Here is a 21352-nt window from a genome sequence, read left to right as displayed (position 1 = left end):
GAAAAATGATCCGTTATCTTCACAGATTTTCTTTTATTATTTTCACGGGCATTAAGCTTTATTCTTTCCAGTTACTTATCCGCAATACTTATGAATACTGATCAGTAATCTATACGGATTTGAGCAACAAATTATGCGGTTATTGCTTCAATGTTATAGATTAATTTTGTAAAGCAGACCGTCGTGGGTTTGCATGTACGTTAATTGAGTAAGAAGGAATCGACTTACCGGTTACGTTGAGGCCAGCAAACGATTGGAATTCTGTGATCGCCCTGACCATCGTCTCCTCGGAGATGATGCCGCCGCTCGTAGGATTCGCCGGTGGCAAGTACCCGAATTGCGACAAGTATCTCTGTAACAGGTGGAGGCATTTCGCATTTTATTCCTTGCGGTATACAGTAGACTCCCGTATAACGCGGTTAATACGTTATTACGCGTTATAGGGAGTCGTGTCGTACGGGAAGTTTTCTCGTATAACGCGCATGAGGCTAGATTAGAGGTTGCATCGGTCATGGGACGACAGACTTTTAACATGCATAGTAACACCATGGGCACTCTTACGTACCTACAAGTGTGCGGACGAGAATGATCCGGGTTGCTTCGGTATTTCATGAAATTTACGTTGACGGAAGTCGCCCGCGGATTAAAAGAGAGGGCGGACACGGGGGGTCACACGTCCGAGGTAAAACAAATGCTTTTTCATCGAATTAAATGCCCGAACAGAAAATGAATGTTTTCTCAATCATCGTCGTTTCCAATGACGCGCCCGCTTGTCCTCTCCCTAATGTCTCATTTCCATACACGCGGAAAACACGCGGAATCGACGCGGAGGACGGAGCGCGGGACGCGGAATAAGCTGTCTCCAAGACATTCCGCGCCGATTCCGCAAACTTTCCGCGCGTATGGAAATAAGTCCTACGTCAAGTTGCAATCCCGGTTACGTTTTGTCATCTTCTGTCGTGGTGTTGAGTTTTTATTATCTTGGGAGCATTTTTCAAGTAATATTTGCAATAGAAGCGTTTGACAAGCAATGCAGGTAACAAAGTTCAAAATAATCGAGCTCCATAAAGCACATACGGGATACCAAAAATATTTTGGGGGTGTGGACGATATGGATTTCAAAAAAGGTGATATAGATGTTGTACAGCGGCATATAAAACTCAGGGAAATGTTAAAAAGTCGACGTAATTAACAAAATCGTATCTATGTGTAGAACAAAACACCTGTTCGTTTTGAATGAGCAGAATTTGAAATGCCTTACTTGCGCTATGTTTTTTTCGCGGTGATAATCCATCACCAAACATCTAATTGAATACAACACAGTACTCTTTGAATAAAGGCGTACCGTCCGAATAAGAAGCCGTCACGGCTTTTCATTGTAAAAGCTCCATTCCTAAGGTAAATCGTGCTAACAGAGGAAATAAACCTTATTTTCTTCGAGTCTCCGTTATATCAAAACCATTTTATGTGAAACGGAAGAGTGTGAAAAACTATTCCATAGAATATGATCCAGGCATTTATCGACGCGCAACGATGGATCATAAATTTCCTTTTCGTTTAAAGTAACACGAGGTCACGTTGTACACAATGATACACGCAGTTGTATTTAACCGTGCGAAAGGCGCTTTTGTACATAAACAATGTTCTCTTTTTCATTCAAGGTCGATGACTCATTTTCGACTGTTAAAGGAAAAATCGAAAAGATCTCTTCTCGGTATCTCGTAAGTAAGGAAAGATGGGCGCCAACCTCGACTGCGCAAAATACTCCGTTGCCCGGACTCTATCGTATGTAGGTTTGCTCATTTACGGTGCCTCGAAGGTAATACAAGACGAAGATAGGAACCTTCCCTTATCGACGAGTCAATTTGAAGAAGGTAGCGCTCGACGTTCCGCCGTGTCCTTGCTTCTAGATAAAAACCCATTAAAAACATTCAGGTATATCCAGTTATCCATATCTATACTTAGAATGTTCAACCAATTTCGCTCGAAAAAAGGCGTCACTTGTACATACATTGCACGCTTTCGTATGCTGAAGGATCATGATATGAAAGGGTCAAAATATTGATAAAACGTTTCTACAAACTGAGTGCACCGAATCATTTAAAACGTCAGCACGTGATTACGAAGGCCCTAAGGAAGAACGCGATGCTCATGAAATTTCATTTTTCCAACCAAAAATGGTTTCTTGGCTCTAGTCTGGGATAAAGAAAAACCTTTTTAGCAAAAATAATTTCATTTCATGCGCATTACGTTCTTCCTTAAGGTCTCCATAATCACATGCTGAAGTTTCCAACGATTTGGTACACCCAGTTTGGAGAAAAGTTCCATAAACGAGATCCCTCAGACGCCACTTTCGTGTCACCTTAACGAACGAAACTTTATAAACTATTTTTTTTCTATTTTTTTGTGAATCAATACCTCCCTTCGAGCCTCTGCATTCATATGGTGAGAGCTCCAACGATTTGGTACACCNCATATATATACGAAGGCCGTAAGGAAGGTCCTGGCACCCATGAAATTTCATGAGTGCCAGGACCTCTCTTAGGGTCTCTATATTCGCGTGATAAAATTTCAAACGATTCGGTACACTCAGTTCGCTGATTCCCCCCCTCTTCGTATCGCCTTCATGATTTCGGTTATGAGAACAGTCGCAATGTGTGTGTATATATTGGTTAATACCGCAGGTACTCCATATCGCTGAAAACCTCGGATTGCGGGTTTAACTCGAAAATGACCATTTATGAAGATTGGTACAGGATATTGTCATTATAACCAATTCGGAACGCTTTAATCCTAAGGCATGCACTATCTTCTCAGGAGTGACTCATCTCCCTCCTAAACTCTGCTATACTCGATGCAGAAAATTGTTGTAGCGATGTGCAAAGATATTAACAATTACTCGAAAGGGTCGAAACAACTTCTACTTTCCTTTTCATTCAATAATCTTACATATTGTAGGACGGCACGCATTTTACGAAAAAATACGCAATGAGCAATCGTTGAAGGTAGGTAGCTATGAAACAGTTAACTATCTCTTAATGGTTCATCATCGATCGTTGATGGCATCGTGCCGTTGAAGCATAAACTGTTGAGAGGGGTGAAATGAGTCGTTATCCTAAATATCCATTCAAGAATAATGAATACATTTTTCTTGTCTACGTGTTACTTTTCGGTCTGTTTACTTGTAAATAAAATTCTTGAAATCAGTAGGAAAAGGTTACCTAAATTGGACCATTAATTTAAAAATATGTATTTCATATTTAAGATATAGATTTTCGTCAAATTCACTATGAAACGTTGTGACATACTTCTATCTACAGATATAAAATACAGCATACCGTGAAATTTAATTAAAGTTATTAAAAAAAATTGAAAAAATACAAACATTGACTGGAGCCCATTTTGAGAAACCGGTCATCGGAATTGGACCTGCAGACTCCGAAATTAGACGATCCGTTATCGCAAACGTAGCATTTTGTTTTCTTAAAAATATTTGTGCTTATGCTTCGTGAATCTACGAATAAATTTTCCAAGATAAACTTTTCATTGGGATGTGCAAGAAGAGAATATTGAATAACTGTAAAACGTATATGTAAATCCATTCTAATGACATGGACCTAAGCAACCTCAAGATGAAGAAGCGATTGATCGATAATCGCCTGCAAAATTTTGCGACACCATTCGTTGGTATTCCGGTGAATGGTTGGCACGTACCGAATATCCATGAGGAAGGGTGAAAAACCGCACGCACGCCCGCGACAGAGATATTTCATATAGGGTTTCGTTTCAACGAGAAGGGCGGTCGACCTGGCAAGTGGTCATTTTTCGTTTAAATGCACATTAAAGGGACACTTCCGTAGCATGTTCCTATTTAGAGTGACGCCTTTGAGAAAATAACATTGGAAACTTAGTTAAGTACGCTTGCATACTTTTCCAGCCATAATCGCGATAGGTTTTATCACCGACTACTGCTTTCGAGTCAACGGGAATACCATTGAAACATTTATATTGTAAGCGATGCGGAATGGGACCGATTGGGGGAGCGCCTCCTTGGATGTCGCGATCGCCCCCGACCACCGAAGACATTCGAACTTTTTTCTAGGCCCGCTAACGCCCAACCCAACAAACGAACGAGTTCGGTTCGGTCGCAGCCACCACCGAAGCCGGACGTTTAATGTTTCTCTTCCCCTTAGCTCTGTCCCCTACAATGTGAATAATTTACGTTGACTCCTATTATCGCTTTCATTGCGACGAAGCTGAGAACGATCGCATTTCCGGAAGAATAATATTTTAATCCGACGGTACTAGAATAAACGGAACTGAAATTGGCAACATTGGCGCCGCTGCTAACAACTCGATCGCATCAAGATTTTTTCTTTCACCCATGCACGAACCGAAACGACGCTTTCCTTAGGCCGGGACAAACCGAGTGGGCATTACTCTACACGGCTGGACGATCCTTGGCGAACTTTTCAAGAGAGAGGGAGAGAAAAATTGCGTAGTTATTGTCAAGTTGCCCGAAAGACGTAGTCACTTGTAACCCAGTCCTGTGTTACCCAACCATCGGCGCACGATGTTTATTCGATTCGTGCCGACTTTTATATCGGTTTCCGTTTCGTTGTTCCGCGAATCGATACACCGAAGACCTGTCTCTTACGATACACCGAGTCGGCGGATAACGTTATCGCGTGTACGTTGGCAATGAATCGGTAATACTTTTCCTTCGATGAGCTGGGACAAATTTCCTACTCATCGGCGATTGATCATCTTCGGAGACTTTTCCAGAAGATGGGTTTCCACGAACGAGTTTGACGCGTTCGGTAGACCGAGAGGACTGTCCCACGTGATCTTGATCACGCATGAATGGAAGCTAGTCATCGCGGGGGGTAGAGCTTCCCTTCCGGTTCGAGACCGACGAGATTACTGAAACACTGAATCATCGACGCCTTCTACGAACTCGGTTCTTCCCAAATCCACTCGTTTCGTCCGCTTGTCCACTCTTCGCCTAGCTGGAACCGCACGTAAGAGTATTCACACGTGTTGTATAGTTGCGAGATAATAGACCCGTTGTGATATGAAAGGGTTATTCTATACATATAAAACGTCAAAATATTTATCAAACTTTTCTCCAACTTAGCTGCACCGAATGATTTGAAACTTCGGCATTCGGATTATGGAGGTCCTAAAGGAGAAAAAATATATCTTCTTGGTTCTAGTTTTGTCTGAATCAACAAATTTTTAATCGAAAAGGACATTTCACGAACACCGCATTTTTCCTTAGAGCCCCCTCCATAATCACATACCGAAGTTCCATCGATTCGATGCATCCAGTTTGGAGAAAAGTTTTATAAATATTTCGACGTTTCCTGACCCTTTCATATCACCTTAATAATATATCTCGGACTAGAACCAAGTACAAATTGTGTGACAAATGTCGTCTAAAAACTCGCGTGGTCTCAACTTGAACGTGCAATGACTCATAGAAGAAGATGAGTCAACGAACCCTGCAGATTTTTGTATCGCAAAGCGATGCGTCGTGCTTCGTTCCAATTAAGGTAATCTGAAATCTCCCTCAAACCAGTCGATTCTAAGATGACTTTTTTTTAAGAATCTTGTTATTTCGTCAATTTTCGGAATTTCTGAATAAATGATGGTTAAAATCCTCGGATGGCTTGTAACTATTGTTAACCTATATAGCAAAATTTGAAAATTGATTTTTTTATTCCAAGGGTATCGTCCTCCCTTAATGTAAGATTGGTATTTTCTTCGGTAAAATTGCCACGGGACGATAATTCCGTGCCGAGATGCGATAAAGTCTTCTCTGCCGCGTGAAAAAACAATGGATGTTTTTCCTGGTGTACCTAAATGCAACGCTTTGTCACCCAATTACTAATTCACGCGTTATTCGTACCAAGTAGCGTTCTATAGGGACAAAGACGGCAGGATGTTTTGACGCGTGTCGCGATGAGAAAAAGAATATATTCCGAGACGAAGTGTATGACGGACGGCAACGGATCCGCAAAGGTGACACGCCATGTTTTTCTTTCAAGAATACTTAACGCTCAACTTGCTCTCCTTTCTTTCTTCTAGACGCTTCGAATAACACAAGAGCCGTGTCACTCGTTTTACTCGTCAAATTTGAAAAATGATCATTTATTGCTTTTAGATGCTCGGCACCAAATAGACTTGTGCTTCTTTCGGCGACTCAATTCACGCGAATTTTCTTCTAAATATCATGGACAAACCATTTTTCACAACTATACAGTCGTCAATGGTACAAAAGAGCAGGTCAGCTCGTCTCGAGTCTCCGCAAATGTTAATTAAACGAGTGACGAACGAACCATTTTTCATATTCTTTTCACCCTTGATAAGACGGTTGATACAGATAATAACATTACTAAGTGAATAGCATCCTTACTTCCTGTTAATACTAAACGCGTGCATCGATTAAGTGATTCCAGGAAAGATCGTAGTGATTTTCCCTGGCGTCGCTTTATCGCGATCTATAGATAAGGAAGATAGACGTATTTTGAAGTGTCTTAGATGAATTTACCACACTCCATTTGGAACGACGCTTGGGCGTCTGCAGGTAAAGAAAGAATACAAGGAGTAGGTATGACATCTCGCTATCGCAGAAAGTCGCGTGGGAGTTGCGGATGCGCAACACGGAAGTGCATATATCCCATTGACAATCCGTATATTTGCAGACAAAGAGTTGCATGCGTTAGATGAGTAATTTAAACAAAGGGAGTAACTATCGCACGATAATACTTTTCAAACTATGTCCCAAGGTGACAAAAACTTTATTACTCGAACATTCTTTATGATCTGTAAATACAACAAAACCTATTCAAGCGTGTGAACAAAAGACCCAAATTTTGACAAACATGGTTAAAAAAAATGAGTAAGGATACAAGAATTGTATCCGGATGTGAATGTATTTTTAATCGAAACGAAGATCATTCTCATTCAAAATGAATTGCCAAACACTTGCCACAATTGTTAACGTTTTGTGCAAATACGGCAATATTTTCTCTGAGGATCAACCTTACAGAAGGTGTCTCCTCTAACTGAACCGTAATAGGACAGTTTCGAGAAACCGGAGACTTTCATCTCTGTACGGTACGACTTCTCTGCCACGATTGGACTAATTACTGCAGACAGAACCCAACGGAGAGATAGGAACCATTCGATCTTCTTGGAAAAGCAAAAGAACCCGGTCGTCAAATAACACACGGCATCCTGAAAAGACCGGATCGTCGTTTTTAAATCCATCTGGCGGTTTACTCGGTTAAATTCGATCGAAATTAATATATTTACTACTTTTATTGTTTAAGGGGATGCGAAAGTGCTGACAAAGAGATCTCCTTTATGACACATCTCCGAACTGGCGGTACCGAATCGTTTTAAACCATACAATGTTAATATAAAGGATATAAGGAAGGTTCTGACGCCCTTGAAGTTTTAATTTTAAGATAATTTGTTATAGCTACTTTTAACATTTCCTATAGAAGAAATAAAATTTCGCGAGGTTCAGGACCTACCTTAGGGTCTTCTGTAGCCATGTGATAAAATTTGAAAGAAATTGGTACACCCAATTCGGAGAATACTTTCGCATCCCGTTAACTAACTGCATAAAATGAATTTAACGGGCAGACGGCGCGTACTTTAGGAACGTAGCCTTTTGCTTTTCGGGCATCAGGGGGCCATCTGGAAAATTCTTCTCCATCCAGCCAGGTATGTAAACGTAAGTCGACGAGGACCGCGCAAGACGCAGTTCCCAGAAGAATGGAAACACGCGACTTTCCACGGACTTCTGGGTCGTCCGGAGAGTTCGTACCGATTTTCATGTCCTGTGCCACCTATCGGAAATCGGCACGAATTTCGGAAAGCCCGGTATAGCTCCAACGGGACTTGCAATCGCGAAACGAAAGTCGACCTTGGGGAGGTCCTCGCCCGGCAAATGATATTCGGAACGTCTTGGGGGAGTAATTGAGTTTCGAGAGGACGGGAGTAAAAACGTCGAGGAGCGACCCCGACCTTGAAGAGGTCTTTGTCGACGCGAAAACGCATCAGTATTCTGCCGTTCCCGCTTCTCCTTCCAGACACTCTTTGAATGCAAAAGATACCAACTCGGGCTTTGTGCGAACGAACAATGTAACCCGTGTACGAGAATGATATTCGCGCGCACATTGCTCGACTTTGCACGCAGAACATTTTTTTACAATCGAGCGCAGCGATCTTTTCGCTCGTCGTGTCGCGAGAGGAGGAACCTTATCGATGCAAACAAATGCGTATCGCGAATTCCTTTCCATTCGATCTCTGCTGACATTAAAGGCGTCTATATTTTTAATTGCGTTCCGTTACGGAAGAACCGTACCCCAGGGATGTGCACGTATCCTACGAAGAATTGATTCGACAAAAATTCGATGCATCGAACACCCGTGAATGGCTTATGAGGAACGCGTCGAAGATCTAGGCTTCTTCTCCGTTATCGCAATTATTTATAGCAATTATATAAGATAGAGCATATGGGATACGATTTAACCGGTCTTAGCAATTAACTCCACTCCATGGACAGTTCCGTGCGAGAGGTCCTCCGTGGACTTCGCTTTACTTCTCCTTTACGCCTTTTATCCCCCTGGAAAAATCAGAACTGCTTTCAAAGGGGCGAAATCTTGGCGAATACGCGAGTGCCGCGCCGTAATCTCCATCGTCCACGCATAACGACTTCATTTGGTATTCGTAGTCTTCTTTCCCAAACTACATTGACCCTGATACTAAAAACGAAAAGGCGCTTGATCCTTGATCGGTACCTTGCCGTACTAGAAATCCGCAGACGCGTTTTCATTTCGCTCGTCCGAGAGGGAGCCGTGATACCTCCCTCTCGACGATAGCGTGAAACATCTCCCCGCGGGGGGGACGGACGCGCCTCCTCGACCTCGTGCTCAACGTCGAGGAGGACCTCGGCTTTTCGTATCCAATTCTAAGGAATCTCGTCTGCGGGGTGGATATCACCGACATCCCCGGAGGCCGGGGGCTTGAACGAACCGTGGGAAGGTGTTAGTCGCTGCAGGAGAACCGACGGACCGTTCGCTCGGAAATCAGTGAAAGCGATTTCCTTTCATTTCATACAGGTATTTGATCTTAAAAAGCCGTGACGGTTTTTCGTGATTTTCAGCTCATTTCCACCCCATTTCCACCCCTTCCACATGATGTCGAGATTACAATTACAATCCGTCATTTCCCGAGTGAATACCCACTTGGGAAGAACCCTGCACCCTACCCGTTGTCCTTGCGGGAATCGAACGTGGAAATTCCTCCCCTGCGTCCGCGAGGCCGGTGCGAGGCCGTACCAGGGAAGGCACACGGACGAGGGGCCGCTACTCTCTGGATGAATTAGGAATCGAGAACCGATGTATTTCTACCTAGTTTGTTATAATGGGCGACTCCGACCGCTCGCTACGGAACGATCGTCGTGCATTAGCAATAACGGCCGTTGTGGACGTCGACTCGATTGATAAATAAACAACGCCGAAGTGAACCGCTCACGCGTTCGCAATTGCTTAGATTTGAAAACGGTACAACTATTGTTGGCTGCCAGAAGTCTTAATGACGAATCTCCCTCGTAAGAAGAAACGCAATGCCCGGTGGGATATGAATTGCGTTGCTAATAGAATGTTAATGCGTCCCAAGCCCCCAAACAGCTGGGAGAGCGAGTTTTTTGCCCCCATTAGCGATTAAAATGCAAGCGGCACTTCTCACCAGGATGTCCCCTTCGTCCGGAATCTTGGCTGCGACTCGAGACCTATCCACGACCGAACCGATCCGGGAACATCCCACGTTTAAGGTTAAGGTTAAGGTTAAGTAGCGAATTTTCTTTCATTTTCACCATTTCTTTCGGATCTCGGTCGAAACCCCCAAGACCTTTTTACGTAAGGTACTTTAAACCGTTTTCAGCAAAAAGGATTTTGTCTAATTCTCTTATCAGGCGTCGCATAATGAAAGTTATTTGCTGCAAATTCAAATCAGACGTGGATAGATAAATAAAATCGAACTTAGATGTTTATATTAATGTAAAAGTTAACAACGTACCGGTCAAAATAAGTAGGTATATATGCCGATATAAACAATCGACGAACCCAAACCCTGACCTAATCTGATATATCCAAACCAGCTCCCCCGCCGTAACTAGAATTCTATCGTCATACGCCCGCCCACGCAAAGATTTCATTAAATTATTGCGTAATGTTATAATACGCCCACAATAAACGATGACTTTCCACAAATTGTTATTAACGCCCGAAAACGGAAAACGCAATTTTTTTTATTAGCAAGACTCGCTGGCAGACTAAATCGCGACAATGGGCGAAACCAAGGTCACCGATAATGTCGATGCTCTACGCCCGACGGCTTTACGAGGACACGCCTTTATTTCATTTGCATCTCTATACAACTTGAATCCCACTTCCGACGGATACTTGACCCTCTCTTTACAACGACTTTACCCCGATGCGAGGATTACCGTATAATCGGAATATTAATTCCTCTAATTTACTCCCGTAGACCGGTCCGAAAACTATTCCCGTTTCCTTCAAATGACATCGTTTACGTGCAAACGTCATATAATATATACGTATATTTCAATTTTCGGCTATCAGTACCCTCGATAATTTACACGACAGTTGAGAGAATGATCCTCTTTTCTTTCACTTCTCTTAATAAGTAATGATTATACGCAATCTAGCTTAACGTAAATCAATTCTCGAGTTCTTCGGAAAAGCATTTGAAAGCGTATTATAATAATCCAAGTTTTAAGTTCTACGACGAATTTTATTACGTTGATGATAATAATCTAACAAGGAAGGTATCTCAGGAGTCGCCCGCTGAATTGATTCGCCTGAAAATGTGTTAGGATAGAGTGAAAAGTAAGAGGTACGTATTTTTTTTATCGACGGAAAAACACTTTAAGGGGATGAAACAGCCCTTGGAAAATGAGGATTTCAAGTGCCCATTTCATCGTTTCGCGTATATGAATGTAATCTTTCCGGACAAAACCACTTGAAATGTTTACGTCACAATTGTGACATACCTGTATCGCCTCAAATCAGTCGATTCGAATGAGACACTTTTTTTTTAAGGGCATTGGATCGAACTGGCTGAAACTTTGACACATGACGTGACGTGCGCACCACTTTTAAAATTTGGATTTTCCAAAACAACTTGTTTGACTTAGACTAGACCAGAGCCAAAATGGCGTAGAACGCTCATATTTCAATGGATATACAATTATCGAAGACTCTGATATGAGAAACGAAAGTGTCGGGACAATTGTACAACAATTTGGAACATTCCAGTAATCGAGAAACTCGCAATCGAACAAGATAAAGCCAGAAATGATGTCATGTGCGCTTCTATGCTAAAAGGATGGTAAGACGAGGTCTCGGAGACAAAAATTTAATTGGCACTGAATTCACAGATGGCGTAGGGTGACCCTCTGCAGTCAATTAGGGCCTCAAAAACCATTAATTCAGGAGACTTCTGGAGTTTTACTTCGATATTTTTATGAATATTGTACGGAATGAGACGTGGAGTGCGCCATTTAGTACAATACTCGATGTAATTTGACACAGCCGTCACTATAAGTACGGACGTCGGGAACGTGGGTATGTAGAAGAATTTTTTGATCGATGTCGATGAAATTTCTCGACGTGTTTCACATCACTTGAATACGGTGTTTTGAAGAAAAAAAAAGAAAAAGGTTTGCCAAACTAAAACGCGCAGTTTTTGCGTGTGCGGCCCTCCTATATCGAAAGGGTCAACAAACCTCGGGTTACCGCGCCTCCACATTTGACTCAACCTTTGCGGAATACATAAAGAGGCATACATAAACCCCGTATGCGGCGCATACGCGCGCATCACTTCGCTTTGTATACCTCGTTTTTCATTCCAGATGTCCTTCTTGGTGTTTCGTTCCATCACCACCTTGTGTTTTCACGCAGTTCGCGTTTCGTGCAACTTAAATGATGGCTTGACGGACTAGCGTGCAAACTGCAGTAACTTCCTACCCCTTGTAACAATTATTCCCGATCTTCCCTGTACATCTGTCCGCTGCCTTAGAGAATGTGAAAGTGACATCTAAGGGGTCAATCGTTCGTGACACGTTTCTTCGAACTGGGTGTACCGAATCGTTTCAAATTTAACAACGCGAAGACGGGCCTTAACTCAATCGTCAATGCGTCAATTATTGACCAAGTACCCACTTCGGCGTGTCCCGAGTTTAAATTTCGCTGTCACTCCACAGAGATTATTAACTAATAAATAAAATGTATAATATAAATAAATAAAACCCTTATACTCAAGTGTGACGATCGAATTTAAGTCCTGGGGTAAAAGTCGATCTTTTGTCATTAATTCATGCTACGAGTGCAATTTCAATGACGGCGCAGGGTCCTAAAGTCTTTAGAGTGTTCAAACTATCGAAGAACATCTTATGATAGCAATGTGATATAGATAGAGTCAATGCACGGTATAGCGTGTTTTTTATATATATATATAATAACACTGTAAGAGTGCAAAATGATCGTGGAATGATTACTGTATTTAGTAAGTAGCAAAATCTTCTAAAGGATCTAATGCGATTGACGTCGTTCCAGTCACGTTTTTTTTTTTAAATCATCGGTACGATAAGATACTTTGCAACGTTTCTCATTTTGCTCCCGTGATGATCTATTAATAAAATGAATGAAATCATTCGGTTAGTATAACTCTATGATTAAATATTACTATAAACTATTAAAAGTGGAAAACTGTGAAAATATGTCCGAATGTTTAGGCAGAAATACCGCCATTCGATACGGATTTGGGAGCATGCCGACGACTCCGATTTACAAAGAAAGGTAACAACGTGAATCATCGAATGCCGTAAAAAAAATACCATTCAATGTCAGCGGAAGTAATGCAGGATGAATACTTCCAACATATACGTACATTGTAAAGACAGAATCTAGTGATTCATTACACGGCGACAGCTCAGAAAGTGCACCAAAGGTTCAATCCATAGAGAAAATTATACTAAATTGAACGGACATGGGTGTCAACTCCGTTTGAAACCTTACTTGAATAATTGCAGATCATTTTCTTTTATTTTCGACTCACTTTCCCCAAAAACCCGTAAACAATGGTACGCGAGTTCGCTGCACTAATTTATATCTGCACTTCCTGCGTACAAAGTACTTGCGCCTTCGGCCTTTCAATCCTGTACGATTAGTTTCTCAACGAGTTTGTCAAGTAGATACTCTTCGGTGATGAAAGAAAAATGAGTAACTTTCATTTTCTACGTTACCTTTGCGCGCGTTCTATACGGAAAAAATGACAAATCTCTGGCAAACCGTTTCGAAGCACTGCGTGCCATCTTCGTCACTTTATCCGAAGACTCTCTCCGGGACAATGGAATAATTTCATTTCGTAACGTAACAACCAAGTCGCCCTAAAATGCGCTGATACATGTTATCGTCGTTATTGCTTTCGAACACCTACTTGCATCACTAAGGCAGGAATTGTGATCGATAACGTCTTTAAAGCGATAAGAAGGTTCGAGTCATTGTTCTCGTGATCTCTGGTACAAACCAGAGAAAAGGATTTTCGTTTTGACCGACTTCCAAGTGAAAAGCCCCTCGGACTTTTCGCTAAAACTGGCGCGTTTCAATCGAGGAAGACCGTTCGCGTGGCTATCTATCGTACCTAGCTTACGTCGATGACCTACCCGTACATATTGGCCTTGAATAGCAATCGCACGTTTTTCTAATGAATCCTCGGCGACGGATTACGCAAGTCTGGTGGTATGCACGTGTCCGCTCACGCGGTGGTTGCATAAAATCGCGGCATACGATCATTCGGCTGATCCCTCATTTCGGTATTTATACTCTGCCCTAGACGAAACATTTACTACACCAAGAAAAAGGATCAATTGACGAGAAAAATTTGGAGCGGTGACATAAATATCGTTGCCTGACACATATATAACTGAGAAAAACGATCATGTCGTTGAATAGGAAAAATGATGCAGTCGATTTAAAGGAATGTGAAAGTGGCATCGGAGAACCTCTCGAATCGTTTATGACACTTTTTTCACTTTTTTCCGGACTAGATGTACCAAATCATTTGAAACTTGACAAAGTTTGTCATCAAGTGACTAGAGGGAAGGTCCCGGCACCCATGGAATTTCATTTTTCAATGATACAATAGAAGTTATCAATTATACAAAAGAAGTTACCATTTAAACATAAGTGTGTAAATGAAACATTCGGAGGGTTGGACGAAAAATTACCCTATTTACCCGGACAAAAAGAATCGTTTAACCGAACAAGACTTTGTTGCCATAAATGTTGTTTCCTCGTCGCTAGATGATGCGATGCATGCATTCATGGCTTCGGATGTTCTCGCCAGTTCCTTCGAAAATATTAGCCCAATTAAAACGGATCGTACAATAATCCATTGTCCCCCAAGGCGGCAAAGTGGATCTTTTAACGCCCAGCGTGGCGTTGCAATACGAGTCGTGGGTTCGCGGGCGCACCGAGAAGACGTACTCGTTAAACATAACGAATTTTCTGCTGATAACAGCCGAGCATGTCGAGCAATCCGCCTTCCATTTTGAACAAATATAAAAATGTAACATACGTTCGCGATAAAATTTCAATTGCTCGTGAATTTCTCTATTTCAAACCAAAAGTCACACGGATACCACTTCTCCTTCGATTGATTTCAATCAAATAATTTGGTTTACTCAATTTGACGTCTCTTTGGACGTATTTGATCGCAGGATTTTCTTGTCGCAATGCGTACTTCTTTGAGTCGAGCAACTTCTTTTCTCGGTGTCTCTACTTCTGCGCGAATATGGTTTTTTACGAAGAGAAGATGAGTAAAGATTTTTCTCTTTTGGCAAACTCGGCTACAGAAGATCCCGACCCGTGAAGGGCCCGTGAATCGGAATTGCATGCATGTATCGTTTGGGCTCTCTCGGGATAAAGGAGGTTACGCTAAGTGGTGCGTCTTAAAAAAATAAGAGCTAACGGCCGCGAGATAAGGCTGACATGCTATCAAAGATAAAAGGAGTGCAACCAGGACGGCAAAAGTTAAAGTCCGCGAGGTCTGCCGGTTATCCAAAATGGCCGCCGAGGCGCGCTTAATGGTTCACAAGGTGTCACCGGGGCGGATTTCAAAGATAAACGCTCGATGAGGCGTGACGTTATCACACACCTGAAAAGTATCTAAAACCGATAGATCCGAGCGCGACTAATTCCCGAGAAACCTAAAGTAGTGTAATTCACATTTTGTATACGTAAAATGAATGGAAATCGGTGCAAAAATGAAACGTTTATCCACACATTACGTTTTTCTCTACGTTAAGGTGTTAGAAAGGGTCAGCCTATATATATATATATATATCGGAGAAATCAAATGGTTCGTGAAAGTATTCTCCGAGTTGGGTGTACCGATTCGGTCGAGATTTTACCACGTGTGGGAATATGGTGGCCCTAAGATAGGTCTTGAAACTCGTGAAATTTCATTTTCTGATAGTCCTATGGAAATGTATCGATTACTTGAAGAAATAGATACGCGATTGCAATCGCGCATCCGCTCAACTTGGTTTTACGATATGTGGCTACCTGATAAACTTTCTTGAAAGCAACGATATTTGCAAGCGAATAGGCGAATAGGCAATAAAAACGTAGGAGGCAGTCGATAAATGTACTTAGAGGAGCAATAATTTAACAGTTGAAGCTGCGAAGGTAAAAATACCTGTACTCGATTAATATTCCAATGACAACTATTTCGTGTCCGGACTGCGAATCCGCCATCACGAAGGTCATTATCGTGGTAGCTGCGATCTCAAAGTGTTTCCGCGTGGAGACACATACATAATTTACCATTTCCTAGTACGAACCTCGACGTCGAGGGTTTGGCACCCGTCCAAGGGAAATCGATTTATATTAATTTCACCCGACAATGCCATTGTCCACGAAACAACCTCCGCGTATCCCGAGTTTCCTATCTCTCCGAACAATGTGTTTCATTCGAGTCAACGTTAAAGAAAATTCGCTAACGCGTTTCAATGTCCCTTCGACCTTTTTCCTATTGCTGCATCCTCGTCCGTAGGCTAACAGAGAAATCTAGGTAAAATCATTATTTTTTAACTAGTCTTCACAGTTGAAAAGGGACTCGGATACTTTTTATAATAAAATCACCTTTTTCTTTTCTTTTTTTTTCTAAACTAGGAAATCTAGGGTCGGTTACTGCATTTTTTTTTTTACCTTTTGGGAGGAGTAAAATGTTACGATTACTATACTTTCTCAGGAAGAATATCAAAACTTCTTACAATTTATATAGTAAAATGTCACTTTGTTATCGTTAACGTAACTGATGTTGACAACGAGGGTTGGCAATATTTAAAAGGTAACCTAACTATTCCAAAATGATACAAAATTCGTAGAAAAGCCAGGAGGATGATCAGCTATTAAGAAATAGTTGCAGTCTCCAAGTTATGGTAAATAAAACGATAAATTGCGTTCCTTTAACATAAATGGCTTCAAAGGTGTCAAATCGTTCGGTTTACCAGCTCTTTTTCTCTCGGGGTATTTCTATAAATTTCCACGCGCGAGTAACAAGTGTAATTTTCACTTACAACGAATAGGAGCGTAGCGTCATTTGAAAAGGTCCGTACCCTGCCCGATTCACTCTTATCGCCATTTCCACGAGTCGTAAGAGGTTACTGTTAGACACGAGTAGTAACGGAGCGTCGCTACTTAAACGCTTCGAAGTTTCTTTTAGCTGCTTTCATTGTTCCTTATATTATCTCCGCGGAGGCAATTAGCTCGACACTCTTTACGAGCGATCCCTGCGTCGGTGCTCAAGAAATGTACCGGTTTGCCGTATGCTCCACATGGAGGTCGACAAAGATCTCTCAGTTTCTCGACGAGCAGTCGTTAGGTTATTTATACATTAGCGCTTAATAAAGTAACGAGATCTTGTTTCTGTTACTTCGGGTATTTATCTTGCATCGACACATGCGCGGGAACGAAATGATCGTTAATCGGGTCCCGGAATAATGCCGATCACCTTGAATTTTTTCAATGGTCTCAAACGGTCTTGCCTTGAAAATGATCCTTGACACCTTGCAAATGGTTTACCGTTACGAACTATGAATTCGCGGGAGTTCGATTACTCGTTAAATCTTTCCGTCCCGCCATAAAAGCCCCTCGGATGATTTGTCATTTGTCATTTTCCGAAACGCTCCGATTGCTTCCTTTCGGTATTTTTCCGCTAAAATGCTATCACTCGCCCCACCGCGGAGAGTAGACAGTTCTGGACGTGCGTACAAATTTTCACTTGACACGCGCGATGCGTTTTAGCTAAAGTACAAGAAATGTTTCATTTGGAATAAAATATTAACCTTTAGCGCTCCGTTGGCTCCACTACGGAGACACTCGTCATAACGTTGGGAAACGTGCCAAACGCTAAGGGTTAAACGGTATTGACCGGGGAACTCGTTCTTGAATTGACTTGGAGCGATAATTAATTATAGCTGAGAAATGAAAATTGACACGGTCGAGGTTCGACGTTAAAGCGGACGTGGAGGTAGGAACGTGCATTTTTCGGTCCGTCTCGAGAGCCGTCATCGGTCCAGTCATCACCCAGAGTCGGAGAGAGTCTGAACTTTGCCAACTCGTGCAAGTGACGTCACGAATTAACCGCCGCGTCATTAATTGAAAACCGGTCCTAGATCTGCGCTACTTCGTCCGAGTGATCGCTTCAACGGAAGTAACGCGAATCGAATCGAAAAAGAAACTCCCCAAACCGGTTGAAAGGACGAAATCCAAAATCAGGGTCGACATTACCTCTTTGCGGGTCAATTCCTTCTTTCCGATCTACTTGAATGTGACTCTACTGAAAATGAATCACCGTGGACGAGGGAGAAACGTCATTGATGAAGTTATTTCAAGATTCTACGAGTACTATCCGAGGGGACGACACCCTCGTCAAGAAATCGATTTAATGATTTTTACTCGTATCAATACCTGTACATCTTATGCGTATTTTATGCTATCGTCCGTTCGATCGTTCAAATAGCAGTTTATACATTAAAAAAAAAATACTAGAATTGAAATCAACTCGGTAGGAAGGTTTTCCGAGGGGACATTCATTCAGGAAATCGTGGATTTTAACGCTCGAAATCGCTGAAAATCATCGAAAACTGTCACGACTTTTTAAGGTCGAACGTCACTTGTCGCTTATAATAAGAAATCAAAGGCAATCGGCTCTCAATGAAGGAAATTCAAAAAGGAAATCGTTTTCACTGATTTCCGAGTGAATAGCCCCTCGGGTTCACCTTTACCGGTTAGTCATGAAAATCGAGCCCTATTGTCCACCGCAAGCTGTCGGACATGTTTGGGAGTGTCAATTATCTCGCACGTGCGTCCACTTCCATGCACACTACGCAGACGGGATTTCGTTTTATCTATCTGGACTACGCCGAGAGACTATCGATCCCAAATTATTGACACTATGCTCGTGAATTAGGCCACATAATTGACATATGCGTCTCGCGTCGCGATCCCTTTACCGTGGAATAACCAGCCTTTCAAAAATTATTAACAATTCTCGCTAAAAGAACTCGCCCGACGAAACGGCTACGTCATCGCGCACAATCCCTCGTAGCACGGAATAATTTATGAATATTTTTTCCTAATCTATCTTAAATATCTCAAGCGACAGATTCCTTAAGATGTCTCGTAGATTTAATTTTACGATTGTTATCGCACCCTTCAATTGGTATCAAAGAACGCGACAAATGTTTGCAATACTTTCGATCCGCCATTTCGTTGTGGGAGCAAAACGTGATTTTGATTTGAAATATTTTGAAAAGGCTTGTAACGTATTCGACGCATAAGATTGGAAAAATATACTTACAGGTATATTAAAAGAAAACGAAACGTTTTGTATATCCGTGAGAAAAATATTACGAGAACATGTAGATCCAATATTAGAGAAGTATTATAAAAATAATATTCCAAAGTAAACGTATAGCAAATATTTACAAAATATACGATATTCGTTAAGTATGTAGAAAATATCAGACAAATATTCCGTGCTACCAGTTATCATTTCTCCTCGCGCATACACGCCGACGTACAATAATTACGGAACTTTGCAATTGCATTCGGACGCGATTCGAGCCGAAATCGTGAATGCGCAAAAAAATATCGCCAGGCTGACCTAATGTTTGGAATCTGGACATAAACCGTTTAACGGCGTTTTGCGGAGCGCAAACTTCAAAGCGGTTCGACTCACCATGGCTCCCGTGTCGCTGACGACCGAAGGCGCGGCTTCCGAGTTCCCGGAAAGCGTCATCGAGCACACCGGGAAGAGGAAGAGCACCCGGAGGAACTCTCGTCTCGTCCTCGTCATTTTCCCGTCCACCCTCTTCCCCGGGTCGGACGCGTGGAAACGGAAGACGGGAGATCCGAGAAAGCCGATCGATTCCACTCGGAGATTCCCTTCCGAGACCTCGAGCCGTTCAAGGCATCGACCACGGGACTGGACTCACTCGCGCACGGAATTCCGGAATTCCGGATCCTCCCTCGATCTTCGCGACCCTAGCGTGCGGATCGGGTCGATTCCTCGCTATGACTCGCGTCCCGCTCCAAAGGAGAATCTAGCGAGCTCGCGCATCGATCTTCGCGACCCGGCGAGTCTCCCGATCGATGGTCGAGGGTCGAGGGTCCTCCTGGGGCGCTCTCGGACAGGAAGGGAGCCGCGCGCGACTGCGGGGAATCGACCGACCCGGAACGCGGTCCTCTGCGACTCTGACTCACGATCGGTCTGCCGGTGACTTTTATCGAGTGCCCCCACCCCCGCCGAGCCGAGCCGAACCGGGAAGAAGCGCCGACGATGTTGCCGATTTTCCTCCGTTTACCTCGTCCCTGCCCAGGCCGGACACTTCTTTCGAGCTTTCCTTCCCTCGAGTGATTCCACGGAGATGTGACTTCCGTTAGGGGTTTCGCTGGACCGAGAACTCGAAATTCCAAACGGTCACACGGACCTAGAATCTATGACCTCGCCTCGGGATCCGCCCCGGCGCGTTAGTAGAACCTGCGAGCGCCCTGCGAATCGACTATCGACCTTAATCGTTAAACGTGGGAATTCTCGGACTTCGTACTTCATCTCGGCGCCCGTCCGATGCCCTTCGGGAGCGCAAGCGGGCCGCATTTGCCATATCCCCTTGGAAACTAGGCATTTTTATACGGTTGAAACAGCGATGACTTTTAAAGAGAAAATGGGAATAGTTGTAGAAAAATATGTGATTACGGCAAAGGACATTCGGTTTCCCTCCGACCGAGACATTGGTTTGCGTTATTAAGTACGATACATGGTCACGCCTTTGATACGAACGGATCTGTAATGCACGACCGCGGTCTCGGTGCAGCGGCCATGTCTGACCATACATGGAGCATGTATCCATCGTCGGAGGCTACGGTAGGAGAAGCGTGGGAACAGCCGAAATACGAGGAAAGGATAATAAATAGATTGGAAAAGAGAAAAGTTTAGATGTCTCGGAGTTTTACGATCTTACGTTTGGATATTAATTAACCATTTGACCGCGAAAGACCGTGAAAGAAATTTGTACGCGTCCAACGATTAGTCCACTATTGCCTGTACGTGGACGCGAATTTCGCTCATACGTCATCAAAAATACATGTGATCGTTTCAACGACGAATTTATTACGGCCAACCGATACCGTCATAGTAAACCGTTGACGTGCAAAATATTGGCGTACATTCAAGTAGCTCGCGATTCTTATAAGTGCCTTCGAACTTGAGTCGACAATATGAGTAGTTTCTATAAAGGAAAATTTATCGTTGACAAAAAAATATATCCGAGTACATTTAAACGACACGTGCTCGAATTGAATACACGTGAATTAAATAGATAAATGTACACCATTGTTTTAAATACGGGTGAACAACGAAATATTTGTTTGAAGAAAGAAGGTGTAGTCCCCAGGAACATGTACGAAAAAAAAAGAATGGCGTGGAAAAACTCAATTGCGGGGACCGTAACCAGAACGTCTACCGCGTGTTGTGTTTCCGTACAGATCTTAGTTTAAAAGAAATGTTGGCTTATTCGACAAGTTTATTCGGAAGACCCCCGACGATCGCAATGGCGGACATTCTGCCGCCACTCTCGCTCGCCTCTCGTGTTTAATATGCGTTCCGATCCCATTAACACCATAAAAGGAGTATCCACGAATTTGAGTCTTAAGCACTCTCAGAGCAAAAAATGAGTTGCCGC

General features: G+C 42.7%; 1 protein-coding gene across 4 annotated transcripts in view; it reads right to left on the bottom strand.

Annotated features, from left to right (window-relative positions):
• LOC105698641 (matrix metalloproteinase-14) overlaps nt 1-19852 on the bottom strand; it is a 41423-nt gene extending 21571 nt beyond the window's left edge. For all 4 annotated transcript variants that reach the window (XM_012423052.1, XM_012423055.1, XM_012423053.1 and 1 more), the window contains exons 1-2: nt 19351-19852; nt 229-352 (exon numbers count right to left, since the gene is read on the bottom strand). In XM_012423052.1, the coding sequence (XP_012278475.1) occupies nt 229-352; nt 19351-19467 (241 nt within the window). In that variant the 5' untranslated portion in view covers nt 19468-19852. The remainder of the gene's footprint in view (nt 1-228; nt 353-19350) is intronic.
• Nucleotides 19853-21352: the final 1500 nt, after the last annotated feature.

This window comes from Orussus abietinus, unplaced genomic scaffold (genome assembly GCF_000612105.2).
Source record: "Orussus abietinus isolate OABI.00-Male unplaced genomic scaffold, Oabi_2.0 scaffold31, whole genome shotgun sequence".
Taxonomy (NCBI): domain Eukaryota; kingdom Metazoa; phylum Arthropoda; class Insecta; order Hymenoptera; family Orussidae; genus Orussus; species Orussus abietinus.
Note: the sequence above shows the minus strand (reverse complement) of the source record. Positions and strands in the feature narration are given on the sequence as shown.